Here is a 23260-nt window from a genome sequence, read left to right on the forward strand (position 1 = left end):
GCGCAGCGAAGAAAACGCATACGGAAGTCGCGCATGCATATGTAAACTGTTCAAATAACACATGTGAGGTATCGCCACGATCGTCAGAGCGAGAGCAATAATTCTAGCACTAGACCTCCTCTGTAACTCTAACCTGGTAACCGTAAAAAAAAATTTAAAGCGTTGCCTATGGAAATTCATAGCTACCATAGTTTGTCGCCATTCCAAGAGTGCGTGCAATTATAAAGCCTGACATGTTTGGTATCTATTTACTCAGCGTAACATCATCTTTCACATTATACAAAAAAATTGAGGTAACTTTACTGTTTGGATTTTTTAAAATTCGTGGAAGTGTCCCTTTTCCAAAAATTTGCGTTTAAAACACCGCTGCACAAATACCGTGTGATATAAAATATTGCAACAATCTCCATTTTATTCTCTAGATTCTCTGCTAAAAAATATATATATATATAATGTTTGGGGGTTCTAAGTAATTTTCTAGCAAAAAATATGGATTTTAAATTGTAAACACCAAATTTCAAAAATAGGCTTAGTCATGAAAGGGTTAAAGGGGTTGTAAAGTTATTTTTTTTTTTTTTTTTTAAAAATAACAAACATGTTATACTTACCTTCACTGTGCAGCTCGTTCTGCACAGAGTGGCCCCGAACCTTGTCTTCTGGGGTCCCTCGGCGGCTGTTTCAGCTCCTCCCCGCAAGCATTTACCACCTTCATGCGAGCTCCCTCACACGGAGGTGAGTGCTTGCGGGCGCGCTCCCGTGATACAGCCGGCGGCTATAGCCGCTTGCTGTATCACTCGGCCCCGCCCCCCGGCGCGCTGCGTCATCGGATGTGATTGACAGCAGCGCGAGCCAATGGCTGCGCTGCTTTCAATCCATCCACTGCAGCCAATCACCGACCAGGCTGAGCTGCAATGAAGCTGACGAGGACGAGGAGCGAAGATTCGAGGCGTCAGGTAAGTAAAACGGGGCCTGGGGGCGGCGGTACTGTCAAAAGTTTTTTCACCTTAATGCATAGAATGCATTAAGGTGAAAAAATTTTTACCTTTACAACCCCTTTAAAGGTAACTTATGTTCCTATGGTTTCTGTTGTTCTGTCCTGGGAAGGACACTGGGTGTGATTCACAAGCATACAGTGCTTTTCATACCCTTTGAAATTTTCCACATTTTGTCATGTTACAGCCAAAACGTTAATGTGTTTTATTGGGATTTTATGTGATAGAGAAACACAAAGTGCCACATATTATTGAAGTGAAAGGGAAAATGATAAATGGTATTCAAATTTTTTTTTTTTTACAAATGTGAAAAGTGTGGCGTGCATTTGTATTCACCCCCCCGAGTCAATACTTTGTAGAACCACCTTTTGCTGCAGTTACATCTACAAGTCTTTTTGGGTATGTCTCTACCAGCTTTGCACATCTAGAGTTAAATTTTTGCCCATTCTTCTTTGCAAAATAGCTCAGGCTCTGTCAGATGTCAGCTCTGGTCAGGTGCTCTTACACGACTTGTACTGTTGTGCTGGAACAGCCTTTGTAATTGCACAATGTTTAAATTTAAGTAGAACTGTGGACTGGCTATGAGCAATCGAACAGTTACATATTCTTAACAAGCAGTAAATAACGTTAACCACTTCAGTCCCGGAAGGTTCACCCCCCCTCCCCCCTTCATGGCCAGGCTATTTTCTCTTTCGTTCATCGACAGACACAGCGCTTCCTTAATCTTGACCATTGGGTTATATCGCCTCCTGCAGGAGTAGGACTAGGCAGAACAAACAAACATCTGGCTTTGCCCATGGGCTGTCCTCAGTCAGTATTTAACCCCCTCACTGCTCTAGGTATTCAGTTTTTTTTCTGTCTAGTCAGAAATAAGGACCTAGCTCCTTGCTGGGATCTTTTGGTCCTAGCAAATTTTACTTTTTGTCTTTTTTTTTTTTTTTTTTTCTTCCATGCATTTTTCTCCTGGGAGATCTGCAATCAAATGCCGGGCTGGGCGACAGTCTGGATAATGTAGATCCAGTGGTCTCTCCAGTCCAGCCAGCAAGCGCGTGCAGACCGTAGCTACGCACTAGGTTGGCCTCAACGGACGGAGGCTGGCCCGCGAGTTAAACGTCTCGCAGGGTCGCATACGAACGGGTTCTTGGCCGACAGCCCCCACTTTGGTAGTGAGGAGTTCTGTCTGGAGGGTCACCTGCACCATGGATTGGTAAGTACAGTTTCCCCCTTACCCCCTTTGTGCGGTTTGGGGTGAACGTGGGTACCCTCCAGGGATGGTCGGACCTGCCTGCAAGATCCCTCCTCCCATCCAAAAGTCCCCTGGTTAAACTGGGCTTCCCCCTCCCCCCACGGATTGGTGGGAGTCCCAGGGCAGGCAACAGAGACCCCTGGGGGTCTCCCCTGCCATTTCCCTTCTGGGTAGTGTGTGTCCTGCCCTGGCAGTATGGGGGGGGTTTCCAGTGCAGTGGGTGCAGGGAAGACCCCTAGGTGCATGCCCTGCAGTGTGAGGTAGTGTGCAGTTTGGGGGTCCCAGTGCAGAGGGCACAGCGGTGTCCCCCTAAATGTTCACCCTGCCTGGTGGTACAGTACCTTTTTGGAAGAGGGTCCCCTTGCAGGGGTGCAGCAATGTGCAAGGCACAGGGAGGATCCTGGCAGCACGCTTCAGCATGTCGAGAGGCCAGCAGCCATTTTTTGGGTGGTCTGATGACATCACGGCTCTTGGTCTAGCTGGTCTCCAGCTGGCGTCCATGTTTGTGTAGCCGATGAGGCCACAGGGGCCATTTTCTGTTGGTCTGGCTGGTCTCCAGCTGGTGGCCATGTTTGTGTAGCCGATGATGTCACGGTGGCCATTCTTCCTCCACTATGCTTCTCTTCCTGTCCCAGGATATATGACATGAACACTGACATTGGTGTTGCTTGGTCCTAATTACGGCGCTCCGTTTGGTGGGGTGAGTCTTTGGGGGTCCTTGTGTATCTCCCTCTCTGCTGATAGGTACCCTGGCCATTGGGGTGTCCTTTAGTGGTGCCAAAATTCCTTTGTACTACAGGGTCTTCTTCCTTATGGAGCCTCAGGGTCACATCTCACCCACTGATCCCCTCATGGAGGTGGCAGGTCCCTTGGAACCTCAGCTTCCCATGGTTGCACTGACGGTGGTCCTTGAGTCATTAGTATTCTGGATGCAAGTAGCGTGTGGGCAAAGGCCCTGGAGGAAGCGCCCCCCCCCCCTTCCCCTGCTCAGTCTGTCTCATCTGATTCTGAGCCTGATGCCGCCGGGAGGCGTGGCCCGTCCAGGGGGGTTTAATATCTCGCCCCCCGACCTCTCCGATAGTGAGAATGAGTCCTCTGCGGTCTCAGCAGCAAGTGAAAAAGCGCTGGTGGACGCACTTGATACTGCGGCGCGGGAGGCTCTAAAGATGGGGGATGCGGCTGACAAGGGCTACAGATGTGGCCTTTGGTACGCAAAAGTCACCTCGCACACTAACGGTGTTTCCTTATCTGCCTTATTTTGATAGGTTTACCTATCCTATAAGGAATGGGAACAACCAAAATCACCCTTTGTGGTCCCCAAACGTTTCTCAATACGCTACCCCTTTGACGAACCACTTTTAAAAAAGTGGAGTTCCCCCACCAGTGGTGGACCCTCCTGTTTCCAAGTTGAATAAAGCAACCATAATCCCAGTAGAGTAATCCCCGTCCTTTAAGGACCTGGCTGACAGGAAAGCGGAGGCTGTGGTACGCAGCATGTTTACTATGGCTGGATCGGCATTGCGTCCAGTCTTGGCCTTGGTCCTGGTACCACAGACCTTAACTGTATGGGCCCAGCTTTTGCGCCAGGGTATGGGTAGTGAGCAGGTTCCCCCTGCTTATGTTGATTTAGCGGACCAGTTGGTCCATGGGCTACAGTATATTTGTGATGCAGCCTTGGATGCAGCTCCTGTGCTATCCAAGCTTTCTGTTTCAGCGGTGGTGATTAGATGTGTGCTGTGGCTTAAGAATTGGTCAGCAGACCAAGCTTTTGAAAAACAAAAAAAAAAGCTCATTGATTTGCCCTTTCAAGGCGACTGCCTGTTTGGGGCTACCCTGGATGACATCATTAAGGGTGTCACGGGGAAAGAGTACGTTCCTGCCTTCCTTTTCAGCCCATAAGAAATTCTTCCGGGCTCCCAGGACGGCAGATAAAGGAAACAGATCTCTCAAGTCTTCCCCGGTAAGTTCCAAGCAATCTTGGTTTGGTAAGCCTAGAGCAGGCTTCTCTGGATCCACTGACAAGACTCCTTCCTCATGAAGGTCTGCCCTCACCCATTGCTGGGGTGGGGGGACATCTTCGCTGGTTTCCAAATTAATGGACCTCCTCCTTCATGATCGTCAAGGGGGTTCACGAACTGAACCTTTTGACGGTACCGAAGAAGGGGGACAGAATTTGTCCACTTCGGGGGCCCTGTGTCTCTTTGTGAGGGTATAATTCCTGTAAAGGTTCGGGTTATGTGCAAACTACCCAAGGTCCCCTCTAGCCCTGTCCAGGATATTGGGCTACCTGGGTCTGACTCTGGAGTGAATGCTGACCAGGTTAGTAGTTTTTTTTTCTCAAACGTCAGCCCCTTCAGCAGGTTCAGTTCAACGGGAAGTAACTGAGGCTCGTGGCAGTTCCTCTGGTAGATGCCGCAGTCGTCCTAGTGTCACTGCGGGGCCAACGCCTACCTCTTCTGCGGTGCTTGCGAAGGACCAAGGGCAAAAGTCTTCCGGTGGCCGTAAACGTCCCTTGGAAGCAACCTCTAAAAGAGGACCAGTTGTACCGAGGGCTGAGCTTCCATACTGCTTTACAGTAACTGGTTTTAATGGCCTAGCCATTGAAAGCCAGGTACTGAGAGAGAGGTCTGTCGGGCTCCGTGATCCCTACTATGGTGTAGGCGAGGAAGTCGACTTCTAGTAAGATATACCATCGTACGTGGAAAGCGTACATTTCTTGGTGTGAGTCGATTGGCGTTCATAGGTGCTCAAAGTTGGCTTTGAGCACCTTTAGGGGCCAGGTGTCTGCCTTAGCATTCTTCTTTCAGCGACCCCTAGCCACTCACTCTTTAGTTCGTACCTTCATTCAAGGAGTCCGGCATGTGGCTCCGCCTGTACGGTCTTTTGCCTCCATGGTATTTAAACTTGGTGCTATTGGTTCTCCAGAAGCCTCCATTCGAGAATATTCGGGAGATTCCCTTACCTACGTTGTCCCAGAAGGTGGCATTCCTGGTGGATATTACCTCGGCCCGCAGGGTTTCAAAGTTGGCATTATCCTGTCTTAGTCCCTATTTAGTACTCCATAGGGTTAAAGTGGTGCTTGTTCCCTGTCTGTCATTTTTGCCCAAGGTTATCTCTGACTTCCATTTGAATGAGGACATTGTGTTGCTGTCCTTGTGTCCCAAGCCAGCTCATCCCAAGGAATTTGCTTTGCATACCTTGGATGTGGTTTGTGCGATTCGGGTGTATCTGGAATCCACTGAGTCCTTCCGGAGGTCAGACAACCTTTTTTTTGGTTACACAAGGACCAAGGAAAGGGCTGGCCGCTTCTTCAGCTACCATCTCCAGATGGATCAGACACTGTTACTCAGGCCTATTCTATAAAGGGTCGGGTTCCTCCTTTCTCTGTCACGGCTCATTCTACTCGGGCGCTTAGTACTTCTTGGGCCTTCTGTCATCAAGCATCAATATCACAGGTTTGCAAGGCGGCCACTTGGTCATCAGTGCATACATTCACTAAATTCTATAAAGTAGATATTTTGGCATCTGCAGATGCTTCTTTTGGCCGCAAGGTTTTGCAGGCTGCTGTTTGGGTGGGGGGTCCCCTCATAAGGGGTGTTTTTTCTTTAAATATTTTTTTTTTCAGATGGGGTTCCTGTGACCCCGGTTAAGGCTCTTGTGTCCTGGTTGAGGCTCTTGTGGTTTAGCCTTGGGTTATTTCCTTCCTTTTTTTTTTTGCGCTGCTTTTGGACGTCCCAGTGGTCAAGATTAAGGAGGCGCTGTGTCCGTCGATGAACGAAAGAGAAAATGGGATTTTTGTACTCACCGTAAAATCCATTTCTCTGTGTTCATTGACGGACACAGCGCCCACCCTTCTATGGAGTTTTTGATACTTCTAATACTGCTTTCTCCTAAACTGAATACCTAAAGCAAGGAGGGGGTTATATACTGACTGAGGACAGCCCATGGGCGTAGACAGGTGTTTTTTTTTGTTCTGCCTAATCCTATTCCTACAGAGGCGATATAACCCACTGGTCAAGATTAAGGAGGCACTATGTCCGTCGAACTCAGAGAAATGGATTTTACGGTAAGTAAAAATCCAATTTTTTGCGATACGGCACTGTTACTTTAACTGACAATTACGCAGTCGTGCGATGCTGTACACAAAATCCCCCCCCCCCCCCAAAAAAAATTGAGATTTATTTTGGTGGTATTTGCTCACCCCTGCGGTTTTTATTTTTATTTTTTGCGCTATTAACAAAAAGACAATTTTAAAAAAAAAAAAAAAAAAACTATTTTTTACTTTCTGCTATACAGCTTATCCAAAAAATGTAAAAAATCTAATTTCTTTTATCAGCTTAGGCCAATATGTGTTCTGCTACATATTTTTGGTAAAAAAAAAATCCCAATAAGCGTATATTGATTGGTTTGAGCAAAAGTTATAGCATCTACAAACTAGGGGATGTTTTTATGGAATTTTTTTTACTAGTAATGGCGGTAATCAGGGTGTGGGGGTTTTTTTTGTTTAGCAGGACTGCGACTGCGAAAAGTGTCAGACACATTGGGCACTTTTTGGGGACCAGTGACTCTAATAGTGATCAGTGCTAAATAATATGCGCTGTAACTGTACTGACACGGGCAGGGAAGGGGTTAACAGGGGTGATCAAAGGGTTAAGTGTGTTCCTAGGGGGTGCATTCTAACTGGGGGGGGGGGGGGGAGAATGTTGTGACTGGAGGAACACAGAGATCCCTGTTTTTTCTTAGCAGAAACACAAAATCTCCTCCATCGTCCTCCCTCACAGAACGACGGTCTGCCTTGTTTAACCGCTTCCCGCCCGCCGTACGCCAAATGACATCCTCGGCTTTGAGCGGGGATATCTGAGTGATGCCTGTAGCTACAGACATCATCCAGATATCGTGTTTTTTAGAGCCGGCGAATCTGCGCACCATAAGAACGATCATAGTGGCTGTTCCGCCGCTTGATCGTTCTTACAGGAGGCGAGAGGGGACGCCCCCCTCCTGCCACCCTCCGGTGCTTGTACTGACCCAACGCTACGATCGGTGAGTCGGTCACAGGATCTGCCAGCCCCGGATGTTTAGCATAGAGATTTCCGGCGGACCAGATGGTTGCCGGAGTCTCTATGATCGTTCGGAGGCCGGGCACGATGTTATGACATCACGCCCGGCCTCTGTATTAAAAAAAAACGGCGCCGCTTCGGCTGGGAAGCGGTGATCCTTTTTTTTTTTTTTTTTTTATTTCATGCTTCTAAGCCTAGAGGTGAGATGTGGGGTCTTATTGACCCCACATCTCACTGTAAAGAGCACCTGTCATGCTTATCCTCACCAAAATTGTGGACTGCCGGTGAACATAGAGTTCCCAGGATCCACGGGGGATCCACGGGCACGCTTCTGCACTGTGCGGCGGTGGCGCGCCCGACAAATGGCGGCGACAAATTTAAAGGGACGTACAGGTACGCCCATTTGCCTGCCTGTGCCATTCTACCGACGTACATCTGTGTGCGGCAGTCGGCAAGTGGTTAAAGCTTATCTATGGTCAAAAAGTAAAATCATCATGATATTCATTTCCACATTGTGATTTAATGGTTTTGGTCTACTCATGCTAATCTGAATGATCTTAAAGTTTTGTGAACTTAAAAAATAGTCATATTTACTTCCTTGAATTCTGTGACGTGTTAACTATGCCTTGCCTGCCTTCTGAACTACTGAGGTGCTGAGAAGGAGTTTCAGAAGGCACAGTCAGTATAGGAATCCCAGCAGAGGAGAAGTTGCATGCAGGGAATCCAGGAAGCTGCGGAAAGAGAGATGGCCAGCAGACAGACAACACTCTCTCTCAATATAAAAGGAGATTTTTCAATAAGCTTAAATTGGATTGGCAATAATAACTACAGTTTTTATTGCTATTACAATTATTAAGGTATTCTACAGCTGTGGCTGTAGAATACTTTAAAGGCCAAGTCCAGGCTCTGTATCTCCCACCACTCCCCTCTTTAACCCCCCCCCCCCCCCAAAAAAAAACCCTAGATATCTTTTCTACGTGACTTGACTCCACCCTATGATGTCACTGGTCCTCTTTATCGCCTTGTTTTGTGTGGTGTTGGGCAGATCCTAAATGATGTGTAATGCATCATAGCTTTTTTTCACTACTCCTAGAGGCTGAATTTTCCTGTCCACACTGAAAGTGGACTTTAGGCTCCAAATGGCAAAATGCATGTTCAGATGCCATTTATTTTCGATGGCACCTAAAATGCCATGCAATTTTGTTCTGATTTATTGGGGGGGGTCAAACCACAATGCACAAAGCTTGTTGGCCAAAAAGCTTCTGCTTGTGCGATAATTGCGGCAAAACTGCACCACGTTTTAGGTGCCATGGAAAATGAATGCCACCTGAACATGCGTTTTGCGATTGCAGTGCGGTTTGAGATCGCAGGCAGAATCGCAGCGATTCTGCCTGAGATCCCAAAATGCTAAATGTGAGTGGAGCCTAGAAGTCAAGCTCCCGGTTTACCTTCACTTTAAATAGTTTGTTTAGGCAAGCTGCCCACAATTTGCTTTACTAATTGATGCAGCTACTGTCAGCGCTATATAAACGTTATATAGCATCAGCTATATACACGATACAGTGCTGTGTTTTGGCAGCAGTATGGGGATTTTTTGTGGTGTTGGAACAAAATTGAGTTGGGCTGAGTGCTGCAGCCTTGTATTTTGGCTTCCTCTGAATAACTGGAGAGGTGGGCAAATTACATGATCCCCACTTCTTGCCAATCAGTGGAAGCCTAGTATTCATTGATAAAAAAAAAAAAAGACTTTCCGTAAAAAACAAAACCAAAAAAAAAAAACAATCTTTTGTCCTGATACTGCTGCTGGTACACAGCATTGTACTGTTTGTGGTTGATGCTGCATGCAGTTTATGTAGTGCTGACAGTGGCCCTAAAGTTTACTTACTGCTGGTTAGGAATACGTAATTGCTTGGATGCAATTTTACTTTCTTGTCCCCAATACTTTCTATCCTGGATATGACAGAATAGAGGATAAATAGTGTAAGGTTTTAAGAGATTTTGGTTAGTTTATGGTGTAATAACCGTTTAAAAGAAAAAAAAACTCAAATTTGTGATAAACTTTTTTTCTTTTTTTTTTTCCTCTACCATTCTAGGTTTGATCGTCACAAGTTACATTCTCTGGTTACAGAGCGTTGCTACCCTGTAAGTAAACTTAAAGTGGAACTTTTTTCCCAACCTATTTACTGCTGTATATCCTGATGTGGGACAGTATTAAGATGTAAACAAGTTTGTGTGTAATCTTACAACTTGACCACCAGAAGGTTTTACCCCCTTCTAAATCAGACCATTTTTTGCTATGCAGCACTGTGCTACTTTAACTGGCAATTGCACGGTCATGCAACACTGTACCAAAATTACATTTTGTATCATTTTGTTTTTCACAGAAATAGAGCTTTCCTTTGGTGGTGTTTTTTTTTTTTTTTTCCAAAATCTTTTTATTGGTTTTTAAAAAGAGAAACAAAAACAGATAAAGAGAACAAACAGTTAAACATACATTGGTCTAATATGATGTCTATGTGATCCTTGCAAAAATCACGCTGTCACCTTATTCATAATTTCAAGAATATATTATGACATCAGTCATAGCGGTACAGTTTACTGGGTCATGGTGGTGCTATGTGCAGTTGTACATGGTAAAATAGCATATTGTAGATTATTGTGTACACCTGGCACCCGCTTGGGAGCTACTTTGTGATTGGGGTCTACTGAGAGGCCTCTGAAGCGGTGGAGGGATCTGCCAGCCACTTAGACCAGACTTTGCTATATTTGTTGGGGCAGCCTCTGTTGTCATATGTGTCTTTATACAGAGGTAAGCTATTGTTAATTAATTGTTTCCACAGGGAGAGAGGAGGTGGGGTTGGTTTGCGCCAACTAAGGGCTATAGCTTTACGGGCATAGAACAGGAGCAATCCCACCAGTGTGCGTCCCACCACCGTAGGAATTAGTTGTTCTACCAGGCCTAGTATGCAGATTGACATTGATGGTTGTAGTGGCACAGAGGTGATTTGTGTGATAAAGTCCAATATCACCCTCCAGTATCCGACAATTGCCGGACAGGTCCAGAAGATGTGGGTGAAGTCCCCAGGAGTCCCACCACATCTCCAACACCCGGGAGGGGAGTCGGGGTTCATTTTGTGTAGTCTGTGAGGGGTAAAATATGCCCGATGGACTATCTTGAATTGGATCAGGCGATCTCTCAGAGACCAGGGAGCTAAATGGGAAATCCCATATGTCATCCCAGTCATCGTTGTCAAAATTGGGGATGTCATGGGACCATTTAGATCTTAGCTTTTCCATAGTCGGGAGGGAGGTGACAGTCAGGTGTGAATATAATTGAGAAGTGGGTTTTTTCGCACAATCTGATCTAAGAAGGTCCTCCAGTGAAGATTGGACTAGTTGAGGAGGGGAGTTGGAGAATTGGTGACTGAAGGCATGGGAGAGTTGAAGGAATCGGAAAAAATAGGACTGGGGTATATTAAAATCGGAGTTTAGTTTGGAGAGCGGGACTAGGGATTGATTGGAGATAATCTGTGCCACCGTTTTAATGTTAAATTTGGTCCAGGCATGAGGCTCAGGAAGTTTATAGATGTGCTCCAGGGTTGGGTTTATCCAAAGGGGAGCATTGGGTGAGATTGCCTGTTGAGGGTATTTTTCTAATTTGAGACCTGCCCCCCATGCACGCAGTGTAGTGCGCATGGAGGGTGTCAGTGGATAAGGGGCTCGAGGGCCTCGAAAAAGCAAAAATTTGAGTGCCTCTAGGGATCCCAACACTGCTGTCTCGACCATGGTAGCTGGGTTGGAGGTGTCCGGATTGAGCCACCAAGCAGCTGTTACTAGCTGGGCGGCCAGATAGTACTTGTATAGATCCGGACACGCCAAGCCACCTTGGGAGTTCGGGCGTATCAGCGTTGACCAGCTGTATCTGGGGGATTGGGACCCCCATAGGAAAGAGGCGAGGAGGCGATGTAGTTGTTTGAAAAAGGATTTAGGAATCCACTGTGGAGAGTGGCGGAATAAGTATGTAAATTTGGGGAGTATTTTCATTTTAAACAAATTAATGCGTCCCAACAGTGAAAGAGGCAACGATTCCCACGCCTTCAGCCGTTGCCGAGTCTCCTGAACCACCGGGGACAAGTTGAGGGGTAAGAACTCAGAAGCCTGCCTGGAGACCACCACCCCTAAGTATTTAAAATTCTCGACCCATTGTAGAGGGATGTCCGTGGGAGCTGTGTCACGGGCTGCAAGATCCACGGGGAATAGGAGAGATTTTGTCCAGTTAACCCTGAGGCCCGTGACAGAGGAGAAGGAGTTGAGGACCTGCAGGGCTCCCTCGAGTGATGGACCCGCATCATTAAGGAAGAGTAGGAGGTCATCCGCATACAGGGCGACCCTCTCCTCCAGCCAGCCAACCCGCAGTCCCCTAATGTGAGGAGAGGTGCGAAGGGCCTCGGCAAGTGGCTCCATCGCGATGGCAAATAAGGCCGGAGAGAGAGGGCAGCCCTGCCGCGTGCCCCTGGATAGATGGAAGGACTGTGACAGGCCCCCTCCCAGCTTAATAGCCGAGGTGGGGTCACGGTAGAGGACCTTCATCCATTCAATGAAGATCAGGGGGAACCCCATCCTGCGGAGGACCTCCCAGAGAAAAGGCCACTCGACCGTGTCGAAGGCCTTCTCAATGTCCAGGGAGGCCACCACTCTAGATCCTTCATTGAGATGTTGTGCGTGTATGTTGGTGAACAGACGCCTCAAGTTAACGTCTGTCGCTCTATTGGCCATGAAACCAGTCTGGTCAGTCTCAATGATAGATGGTAGTAGGGGCTGTAGTCTCGTGGTTAGTAATTTGGTGAGAATCTTGAAGTCTGTATTAAGTAGGGCGATTGGTCTGTAGGAGGCACAGGATGTGGGGTCTTTAGACACTTTATGAATGAGAATGACATGGGCATGGCCCATGGAAGCTGGGAGGGCACCATCAGTCAAACATTGGGAATAGAGCTGGGCCAATTTGGGGGCCAATAGGTCCCCATGAGTTTTGTAGAACTCAATGGGTAGTCCATCTGGGCCCGGAGACTTTCCCGCGGGAAAGGACCTAATCGCTTTCAGTACCTCCTCCGGGGTAATCGGCCTCACTAGGGATTCTCTCTCCCCATCAGACAACCAGCCAAGTGCCAAGGGGTCCAGCCAAGGTGCGAGGTCCTGCGACTGGAAGTCCGATGGTAGCACTGAAGTATAGAGAGAGCTGTAGTACTGACGGAAGGCTTCAAGTATGTCTGGCAGGGAAGAGGCCGACCCTCCCGAAGGGGACACCACACTAGAGATCACCGTCAGCGGTCTGTCATGTTGTGCAAGCATCGCCAGAAGGCGACCGTTACGGTCTCCTTGTTCAAAGAACCGTTGTTTGTTGTGGTAAAGGTCAAGTCTGGTAACTTCGGTGAGGTGGAGGTGTAGCTCACGTTTCGCTGCATTGAGGGAGTCAAAGTGTGCGTCAGTGGGGTCAGCTGCATAGATGTCTGATTGGGATTGCGCAGTGGTCTGTAGGGCAGTAGTGGTAGCCGCTTGTTCTCTCCGGATCCCAGCAATAGAAGAAATGTATTGCCCTCTGGTAAAAGCCTTAAAGGCATCCCAGGTCACCGCTGTGGAGGAGGATCCCGTATTAAGATCCCAGTATTCCACTAAGCGTGGTGGAATGGTGTCTGCCAGGTCAGCATGAGAGATCCAATGGGTCCCCAGGCGCCAAAGGGAGGAGGAACGGGAGGACGGGGAACGAACGGTAAGGAGTAGGGGGCAGTGATCTGAGAGTCCGCTGGGCAAATATGAGGCATCAAGTACATCTGTCAGCATAGTCGGGTTGGCAAAGGCGAGATCGATGCGGGAGGAAGTTTTATGTGTATTGGAGAAACAGGAGTATGCTCTGGTCATGGGATGTTTCCATCTCCACACCTCAGATACACCTAGTGCCTCTGCCCATGAGAGCAAGTCAGTAGAGAATTGTTTGGGGGGGGGGTAGGTCTGTCCAGGTCCGGGGCCAGAATGGCGTTGAAATCACCCATTAATAACAGTCTAGCAGGGCAGTATGGAGTGATTTTCTCTAGAATGGTGTATAAGGTGGAGGAGGAAAAAGGAGGGGGAATGTATACACCTACTACAATATACCGGACACCCCAGACAGTGAACACTATTAGTACATATTTACCCTGGGGGTCAGTGTGAACATGTTCCATCACACATGGGAAGGATTTACTAATTAGGATTGTGACCCCTCTGGCATATGTGGAATAGGAAGCATGGAAGGCTCTCTGGATCCATGGCTTTTTCAGCGCCAGTAGTTTGCTGCCCATAAGGTGCGTTTCCTGTAAAATTACTATATGCGGGGAGTGCAATTTGAGGTACTTGAAGAGTACCGCTCTCTTAAATTTAGAATTGAGCCCCCGGACATTCCAGGACAGCGCACTGAAGGTGGGGGCGTCACGTCCTGTCATTGTGCGGAGGTCTGGCGGGGGAAGAAAGGAGGAGTGAAGCAGGTGCACGTGCACAGCTCAGGAGCAGCAAGGACCCAGGGAGCCTGTACCAGGTGGAATCATGACCTATGGAAGACCAAATAGACAAACGAACATGAATAGATATAACACTGATAAACAATACCCGTGATGACACTGAGGTGTCAAACCTGCCCTCATCTGATGACATCCCCAGAAAATTTGGGGAGTGATCAGATCTGGCCTATACCCAAAACTCAAAAACAGTAAACCCTTAAACTTTAATTAGCAACAGTTCAGTGTTGTGTTCCAACACTTGTGGAAGCTCTTAGGTAGGGGAAGCAGGTTCCGGACAGTAGCACAGTCAAAAAAAAAAAAAAAAAGAGAAAAGAGGAAAAACAAAATTGGTGGTTGCCGTTGGAGCTCCGCAGACAGGAGCGGATGGTAGTCTATGTAACAAAGGGCATTGAACAACCAATTGGGGTAATGGTGAATTAGAGCAGTGAGAAAAGACCTAGGGATGGATGGTGCATAATATTGTGAGTTAACATGGGACAGGAGGTAGTCCTGTTCAGGGGGATTGTGATAGCTGCTCCCAGTATGTTGTAATCAACTATGGTAGTATGTTGTCAGCGGGTATCTAGCCATGCAGCAGCAGCCTCCGGGGTGTCGAAGAAACGCGTGTTGTCACCATCAGTGATAAGCAGCCTGCTGGGATACAATAGACCAAAGCGTACACCCCTTTCTCGGAGCCGACGTCTTACATCCGTAAAGGACTTGCGGCGTTGCTGTACTTCCTGAGAGAAGTCCGGGAAAAAGAGCAGTTTGGTATTTTCGTATTTAATTTCAGGCATGGCGCGCGCTGCTGCCAGAATGCGATCCCGGTCGCGGTAATTTAATAGCCGCAGCAGGAAGGGGCGAGGAGGGGCCCCTGGTCTTGGAGGGAGCGGTGGGACCCTGTGGGCTCTTTCCACCACGAAGGTGGGAGGCATATCACCCAGGCTGAACAGAGTGGACAGTAGTTGTTCAGTAAACTCAGCTGGTCTGGGACCCTCAGCTCTCTCAGGTAATCCAAGTATGTGGATGTTATTCCGCCTGAGGCGGTTCTCAGTGTCTACAGCACGCTCCTGGAGCGCCTTCACTTGGAGCTGCAGGGCCCTCACCTCCCCAGAATCTGCCCGGACTGTATCCTCCACCGTGGAGACTCTGTCCTCCACCTCTGCGATACGGGACCGAAATTTGTCCATATCCTAACGGATGAGACCGACATCTATGGTCAGGAAGTCGATTTTGGTTGTCAGAGTTTCCTTGCATGCTGTAATGGCCGCCAGGATTTCCGCCCCCGTGGGGGCCACCGCCGCCCCTGGCTCCGCCTGCGAATTCGCCGCCATAGTGGCAGCGGGCCGCCTCGTAGAGGATTTGGTCACCGGTGGGGGGGTACGAGAGGCCTTCGGACCAGATTTTGTGTAGCGGGTCCTAGGGTGACCCATCCGAGGTCCGCCCCGCGATGAAGGAGGTTCCTAGGGGGATGACTATGCCGCCGCTCGTCCCGTGGATCGGGGCACCTGAGTGCGGAGGATGTATGTGGCCTCGTAGGCCGCAAGATGGCAGCGGGTCACTGCTGTGTGGAGTCAGTCGCGGGCTGTGTATCAACACCACCGGCCAACCGGGATCCGCAATTTGGGCTGGGATTGATGCAGGGGGTGCCCAGGAAACTATAGGGCTGATCTGGAGTCTCACCGGAATGTTCACTGCTGAGGATGGCTGTAGATTGAGTCAGGATGTGTAGAGCTCCACAGCAGCACGTCTGGCTTGTCTCACACGCCCCGCGCTGTTTTGCTGGGGCACAGATGATGGCACAGGGATGGCAGTGCTATAATGCTGGGGCACAGATGATGGCACAGGTATAGCAGCGTTGTATTGCTGGGGCACTGATGATGACAAAGGGATGGCAGTGCTGTATTGCTGGGGCACAGAGAAATCAATGCTGTATTGCTGGGGCACAGATGATGGCACAGGGAAGACAGTACAGTATTGCTGGGGCACAGATGATGGCACAGGGAAGACAGTACAGTATTGCTGGGGCACTTTAGTACCTGAGTGTGGAGGATGTGTCTGTTGTAGTAGGCCATAAGATGGCGGCGGATCTCTGAGGTATAATGTTGGTCACGGCCCGATGGAGACACAATCGGCCACAGTTTACGCTGGGTCTGGTGAGGATGCTGTCCGGTGATTGTTAGGGAGAGTTTGGAGGCTCTCCAGGTTGTATTTCATGCAGGATGGCGATGGATTTGATCAGCAGGCCGCAGGCGCCCGGAATCAGCCTGTATGGATTCTCAGGTGGCCGTTCAGGCCCCCCACACAGTCCAGCTGTCTCCCAGGGACAACCTCCAGCTATGTATGCTATTCAGCTGCCTCTCACCCCGCGGATCGCGGCACTCCAGCCCGGGGATGACGGAGGCTCCGTAGGCCTCAAGATGGCGGCAGGTCTCTGAGGTATAATGTCAGCCACGGCATGATGGAGACACAATCGGCCACAATTTCCGCTGGGGCTGGTGAGGTCTGGTAACTGTTAGGGAGCATTTGGAGGCTCTCCAGGTTGTATTACATGCAGGATGGCGACGGATTAGATCAGGATCGGCAGAGCTCCAGAGCAACACGTCTTTCTCCCACTACATCCGGACACGCCCCCCTCCTTTGGTGGTGTTTGATCATCATTGGGTTTTGAAATTTTAGTAAAAAAATAAAACCTGTGTTTGTTTTTTTTTTTTTTTTTTTTTTTTTTTTCTCTCATTTCTTTTATACAACATATCCAATGAAAAAATAAATAAATTGAATTTCTTCATAAATTGTGGTACCTTCTGCTACATGTCTTTGTTTAAAAAAAAATGCCAGTAGATGTACAGTATATAAATTGGTATGTGCTTAAGTTATAGTGTGTGTGTGTGTGTATGTGTGTGTATATATATAATATATATATATATATATATATATATATATATATATATATATACTGGAATGTATGCAGCTATACTGTAATGCCGGTGATCAGTGACTTCTAGTGGGATTGATAGGATGGCAGGCAATCTGGCACTAACAGACACTATATTGGAGGGTCACTGACACTGATGTCGCTATTGACACTAACGCAGTTATCGTTGATAATACTGTACTAATGACACTGGCTGGGAAGGGGTTTACATCTAGGGGCAATGAAGGGGTTAACTGTGTGCCTAACAATGTGTGCTGCTTTTACTCTGGCTGTTTTTTTTTTTTTTTCTTTTTTGTTTTTTCTCTCTGCTTTTCAAGGAGAAGAAACAACCAGAACACTGTTCCTATGCACACAGACTTCTCTGTGTTTGTCAACACAGAACTGTGTGTATGATGGCCGATCAGCTGACTTCAGCCAAAATTATTGGCTTTAATCAGCTGCCAAACTTGTGCTGTGTCCAACTTACAGCACGTGGTGGTGCTTGCAAGGGCTGACATACAGGTATGTTATTGTGCCCGCAGATAGCACCCACACGCAGTATATTTACTAAGTGGTCAGCAGGTGGTTTGTGTATCTGAACCCAAGAACTAAAATTTTAATATATTGCAGCATACCAGTCCTCCTTGTGGTGGTTGTATTGAGTGTGTTTTTTTTTTTTTTTTTTCCCTTCTACCTTTTCCTTCAGTATCACCTGGTGATCCTGCCATTTACACATGTCTTGTTCTAGCATGACAATGGTCTCACTGCATTTTAGCTATGGAATAGCAATGTACTCACCCTAGGACAGGAAGTCCTTAGGACTATAGAACACCTCCCCCTTTTCCTTAATATATTAGACAGGGATGATTTTCAGTGCAGCATTGTGAGGTAATTACAAGAAGTGAATAGCTCACTATATTTCTAATGTGATTTTTTTTTTTTTTTTTTGCGCTTATCGAACATATATAACAAAACCGTTTCAATGGTATATTTAGCAAAACAAAATGGAAAGAGAATTTAACTTTGGGAAAATTACATACTCACTCCTAAAGTGTCTCCAAACCCTAAAACAAAAATGTGGTATTGCAACTTGCCAATCCTTAGATGGGCTGGTGCATTTGTTTTCATGTTTTTTTTTTTCTTCTTTATTTTCACCCGTTGACTAGATTAAAGCTCCAGCTACTCCAGTATAATTTCTTAGATGTCTCTTGTAAAAGGCAGTACAACATTTATATATTCAATATCATAAGTTATACATGGACATAAAATCGTAGAATCATGGCAACGGTGGTGTTATCTAACCGTCACAACGGATTATGTTAATGTTGTGTAATGCAAACATTCTAAACATAAGGGGTTTAAAGAAAAAGCGGTGTTACAGAAGTGTGAGGATTAGACTCCAAGATTCAGGGAAAGGGAAGACAGGTCAATGTGTAGTAGGGCAGTGGGAAATGAAGTGTTGTGGCAACAGAGGATTCTCAGCTTTAATTGGCGATATCTGCAGTTATCATTCATCATAGTTCAGTAAGGCGGCGATCAAAGTCCCTTAGTAAAAAGCAAGTGACCCATCAGTGTCCACTGTATCTGAGATTTAACCTCAGACAGGAATGGCTTTTCTGATAGCAAGCCTTTGCAATTGTCTGCTTCATGGCTGTCAGGACGTTGGTCTTGAGTGTAAATTGGTGTTTGGAAATCCCAGTGGGTCTCCAATTTAGAAGCACTTCATAAGGATTCATATGGAGCGTCTTGTGCAAAAGAGTGCCCAAGATTCTGTATGCATTTGACCATAATCTGTGGGCAGTAGGACATGTCCTCTACAGCTCATACAGTACACAGGACTTGATTTTGTGACCATGAGTTCTATGCCACTACCTTCAGGTGATTGCACACTGGTATAATCTTTGCTAGGACCACCCTGATCACTCTGTGAGGCTCCAGTTTTTGCTAGTATCCTTAACCATTTGCCGACTGTGTCACACAGATGTACTGCGGCACAATGGCTCTCCTGGGCGAAATCCCATACAGTTACATCCTACACTTTTTTGGCCACCAGAGGGCGCACCAGAGGGTGAACACAAATCCCTGTGCTGTCACAGGGATCCTAAGTAGGAAAAACGATATGGCTCCTCTCCTAGTCACTCCCATCCCCACACAGTTAGAACATGCTGAGGGAACACACATTTAACCCCGTCAGTGACATTTACACAGTAATCAGTGCATTTTTATAGCACTGATCGCTGTATAAATGCCAATGGACCCATAAAAGTGTCAAAAGTCTCCAATCTGTCTGTCGCAGTACCGCTAAAAATCGCAGATCACCACTTTTGCGCAAACCAATCAATATACGCTTATTGCGGGGTATTTTTTTTTAACCAAACATATGCAGAGGATTATATACTGGCCTAAACTGATGAAGAAATTTTGTTTTTTAAAAAAACTTTTGGGGATATTTATTATAGCAAAAAGTAAAAAATACAGTTTTTTTCAAAATTGTCACTTTTTTGTTTATAGCTCAAAAAATAAAAACTGAAAGAGGTTTGTGGGGGAAAAAGACACAAATTTAGTTTGGGTACAGCGTCGAATGACCGCGCAATTGTCATATAAAGCGACGCAGTGCCAATTTGTAAAAAGTGCTGTGGTCAGGAAGGGGGTAAAACCTTCCGGGGCTGAAGAGGTTTTAAAGTGATTGTAAAGTCGGAAGGTTTTTTTATCTTGATGCCTTTTATGCATTTAGATAAAAAGCCTTCTGTGTGCAGCAGCCCCCCTAATACTTACCTGAGCCCCATCCCATCTCTTTCCAGCGATGTCCAGGAGTGTCTCGGCCGTCCAAGACTCACCCTCCTGATTGACTTGGACAGCAGCGGCGCCATTGACTCCCGCTGCTGTCAATCAAAGTCGGTTGGCCATTCAGAAGATAGAGGGGGAGGGGCAGGGCCACAGGTCAGTGTCTGAATCGACACAGGAAGCTGTGACTTGGCCCAAGTGCCCCCATAGCGAGCTGCTTGCTGTGGGGGCACTCAACAGGAGGGGAGGGGGGGTGCTAGGAGCACAAAAGAGGGACCCGAGAAGAGAAGGATCTGGGCTGCTCTGTGCAAAACCACTGCACAGAGCCGGTAAATAAGAACATAGTTTTTCTTTTCCTATAAAAAAAAAAAAAAAAAAAAAAGACTATACACTCGCTTTAGGGAAAAATTAAAACTCGTCTCTTTTCTTACTCCCCTTCTGCTGCATACCCGACATCTATTTTAGTGTCTTCGGCCTGCTTCTGTTGGTGGAATGCTCTCAGGGAAATGGCGCTCATGAAGTCTGCTCACAGAATCTGCAAATGTTTTGTGGGGGATTCTTGCTGGTAGATGAGGGACGTGACAATTTCATCTATAAATTTGAGGAAGGTGGTAGGTGACATACGCAATGTAAATGGCTAACTGAATAAGATAATTTGCAGATTTTTTTATACCAGAAATGGGACTACATTTTGAAAAGTAAAAATGCCAGATCCCAGATAATGTTTCCACTTGTGTCGATGTAGGTTGGGCACTGGAGCTGGGAATCTTTGCCTTTGTACATGTGGGAAGCATACAAATATCCAGTGGCTTTCACAAAGCTTGTAGAGTTTTACTCCATATCTGACCCTTTTGCTTGAAATGTATTGCTTGATTCCCATCTGGCCAGTGAAGTGGACAAGGGACTCATCCACCCACATGTTATGGTCAGGGACATAAAGATCAGCAAATCTCTGGGGGAAAAAAATTAAGAAGGTGGTGAATTTTGTTTAATTTGTCATAGTTGGGTTGATCTTGGGGAAGGCACTGGGTATTGTCACTGAAATGAAGGAAGTGCATGAGCATCCCATAGCGTGACCTGGGCATTACAGCAGTATAAATGGACATGCGATGGATTGGGTGGGTGGACCAGTAAGCATGTCCATTTTTTTTTTGGCTCCATGTTAATGGTGATGCCCAAAAATAACTTTAACTCCTCCGATGTAAGACATCTCTATTCAAATGGATGGGCATAGGATGAACTGGGGTTGTTAGCAGTATATTGGGCAAAAAGATCCAAAAAAATGGTCCACAATAAAGAGAGGTAAACGGTCGGGTAAAAATAAATAATAGAAAAAAAATTCTGTGTTGGCCTGCACACCTGGCTGTGCGGTGAAAAGGGGAATGCTTGCTGATCCCGAGTTGGAAGGCCACCATAATGGGTTCTGGGGCTGTGTGACAGGTACTCTGCTGATGGGCGACAGGGCCTGATGGGCACTGATGGGGGACAGGTGCACTGATGGGCGACAACACACACTGTGTGTGTGTGTGTTGTGCAGTACGCGATAGTCTTCAGATTAACTCACGCTTCCCGACTCTCTTCTCACACAGGATCTGAGAGTGAAGAGAAAAAGCCAGTAACGAGTTACCAGTCTTTGTTTACATATATAATTTGTGATTTGGCTGTGATTAGACACGGGCGATCACGTGGTGAAGAGCCGCTGTCATTGGCTCTTTAAACCAATCTGTGATCCGGGGGACATAGCTCCCACCAATCGCCGCACTACATGCCCCCGAGGACGTACATGCATGGCAAGAAAAGGAGGACGTCGTATGAGGTCCTCCCAGAACAAGAGCAGTCCTACCTGACCGTCATTCTACAATACAGCTGGTGGTAACTAGTTATGCTGCCATGATTTGAGGTTGGAAGAAAAATCATTTAACCTTAGATTACAGAAAAGGGTTCTTGGCTGTTAGAACAAAAATGTGGAATTCTCTCCCCCAGGAGATGGTTCTAGATGAGTGTTGACCGCTTCAAAAACCTTAAGATGTCTTCTTCAGTAAGCAGAATATACAGGGCTATGGAAATTGTTAGAATATAATAGTTTCACACACTGTATTTTCAACCTTTTCAGCTCAAACTATGTAAATACTGCTGTGCAAAATGTAAGCACATTGTTTCCCCGGAAGCCCAGGTTCCGAATTCGGGGAAGCAGCTGTCAGCACTGAGAAGACCCTCCATAGAAAAGGAGAGTCTGGAACGTACCCGACAGGGGCCAGCACAGAGGCGGTTGGAGACAGAGGTGCAGGCACTTGAAACGAGTAGATAGGTGACAGTCAGGAAGGATAGAGGGGGGAAGTGCCAGGGAGGCTGATCTTGGGCTGGAGCAATAAGTACGCTCCATTGAGTGACACTGGTGAAACCAGTCAGGGACCAGCACTGCTGGAGCTGAGGGACTCTCCTAGCTGCCAGGGGAAGACCTCCTCCAGTGAGAGTGGGTGGGGGGCAAGCGAAGGGAAAAGATAGACGGTTTCTGGTGGTAGGGGACTCAATTCTTTGCAACCTCGGAATACCCAATAAGAAGACAGTATGCGACCGGTCTAAACTATGTGGCATGTTCACCAATGCCAGGAGCCTGGCGGACAAGATGGGTGAACTAGAGATACTGTTGAACAAGGAGGATTTAGATTTTGTGGGAATTTCAGAGACCTGGTTCAACATCTCTCATAATTGGCTGGCAACCATTTAAGGGTATTCCCTTTATCGCAGGGATAGAGAGGGTAAAAAGGGGGAGGGGTATGCCTATATATATCAAGAATATTGTACAAGTGTATGTGAGAGATGACATCTATAAGGGAGCCAGGGAGGAGGTGTAATCCTTATGGGTAGAGCTCCAAAGGGATGAAGTTAAGGGCAAAATAGTACTGGGAGAATTTCAGAGACCTGGTTCAACAGCTCTCTTGATTGGCTGGAAACCATTCAAGGGTATTCCCTTTATCGCAGGGATAGAGAGGGTAAAGAAGGGGGAGGGGTGTGCCTATATATCAAGAATAATGTACAAGTGAATGTGAGAGATGACATCAAAAAGGGAGCTAGGGAGGAGGTGGAATCATTATGAGTAGAGCTCCAAAGGGATGAAGCCAAGAGGAAAATAATACTGGGAGTATGCTATAGGCCCCCTAACCTGAGGGAGGAGGGTCAGACGGACCTCCTATCACAGTTTGGATAAGCAGCAAGGATGGGGGATTTTAATTATCCAGACATACTGGGTGGAGGGAACCACACATTCGTCTAAAGCTCGCCAGTTCCTAAATGCCTTGCAGGACAGTTTCATGGTTCAGATGGTAGCTGCACAAACTAGAAATGAATTGTTACTGGATCTACTGATTACCAACAATGCAGACCTGATCACAGATATGGAAATACGGGGCAATTTAGAAAACAGTGATCACAGGTCAATTGGCTTCAGTATAAATCACCCACATGGGAAACATAAGGGGAATACAAAGACACTGAATTTCAAAAGAGTCAACTTCCCTAAACCTTGCTATAAGGCATGAATTAGGATAAAATCTTAGGAACAAAGAACACAGAGGAGAGATGGGTTTGAATAAGGGCATTAGCCAATGCACCCCATCGGGTAATAAATTTAAAAGAGCGAACAAAAGTCCTGGATGGCTTAACACCAATGTAAAAATGCATATAAAAGCAAAGGAAAGGAGGCATGGTCTGGACATGGCTTCAGGAGGACGCACGTA

The 23260-nt window shown here is 46.9% G+C and overlaps 1 protein-coding gene across 3 annotated transcripts in view; it reads left to right on the top strand.

Moving 5' to 3' along the window:
• The window catches only part of MRPL45 (mitochondrial ribosomal protein L45), a 216766-nt gene that overhangs the window by 99704 nt on the left and 93802 nt on the right, over positions 1-23260 (top strand). For all 3 annotated transcript variants that reach the window (XM_073608271.1, XM_073608270.1, XM_073608269.1), the window contains one exon: positions 9389-9437. In XM_073608271.1, the coding sequence (XP_073464372.1) occupies positions 9389-9437 (49 nt within the window). The remainder of the gene's footprint in view (positions 1-9388; positions 9438-23260) is intronic.

This window comes from Aquarana catesbeiana, linkage group LG12 (assembly GCF_042186555.1).
Source record: "Aquarana catesbeiana isolate 2022-GZ linkage group LG12, ASM4218655v1, whole genome shotgun sequence".
NCBI classification, from domain to species: Eukaryota; Metazoa; Chordata; class Amphibia; order Anura; family Ranidae; genus Aquarana; species Aquarana catesbeiana.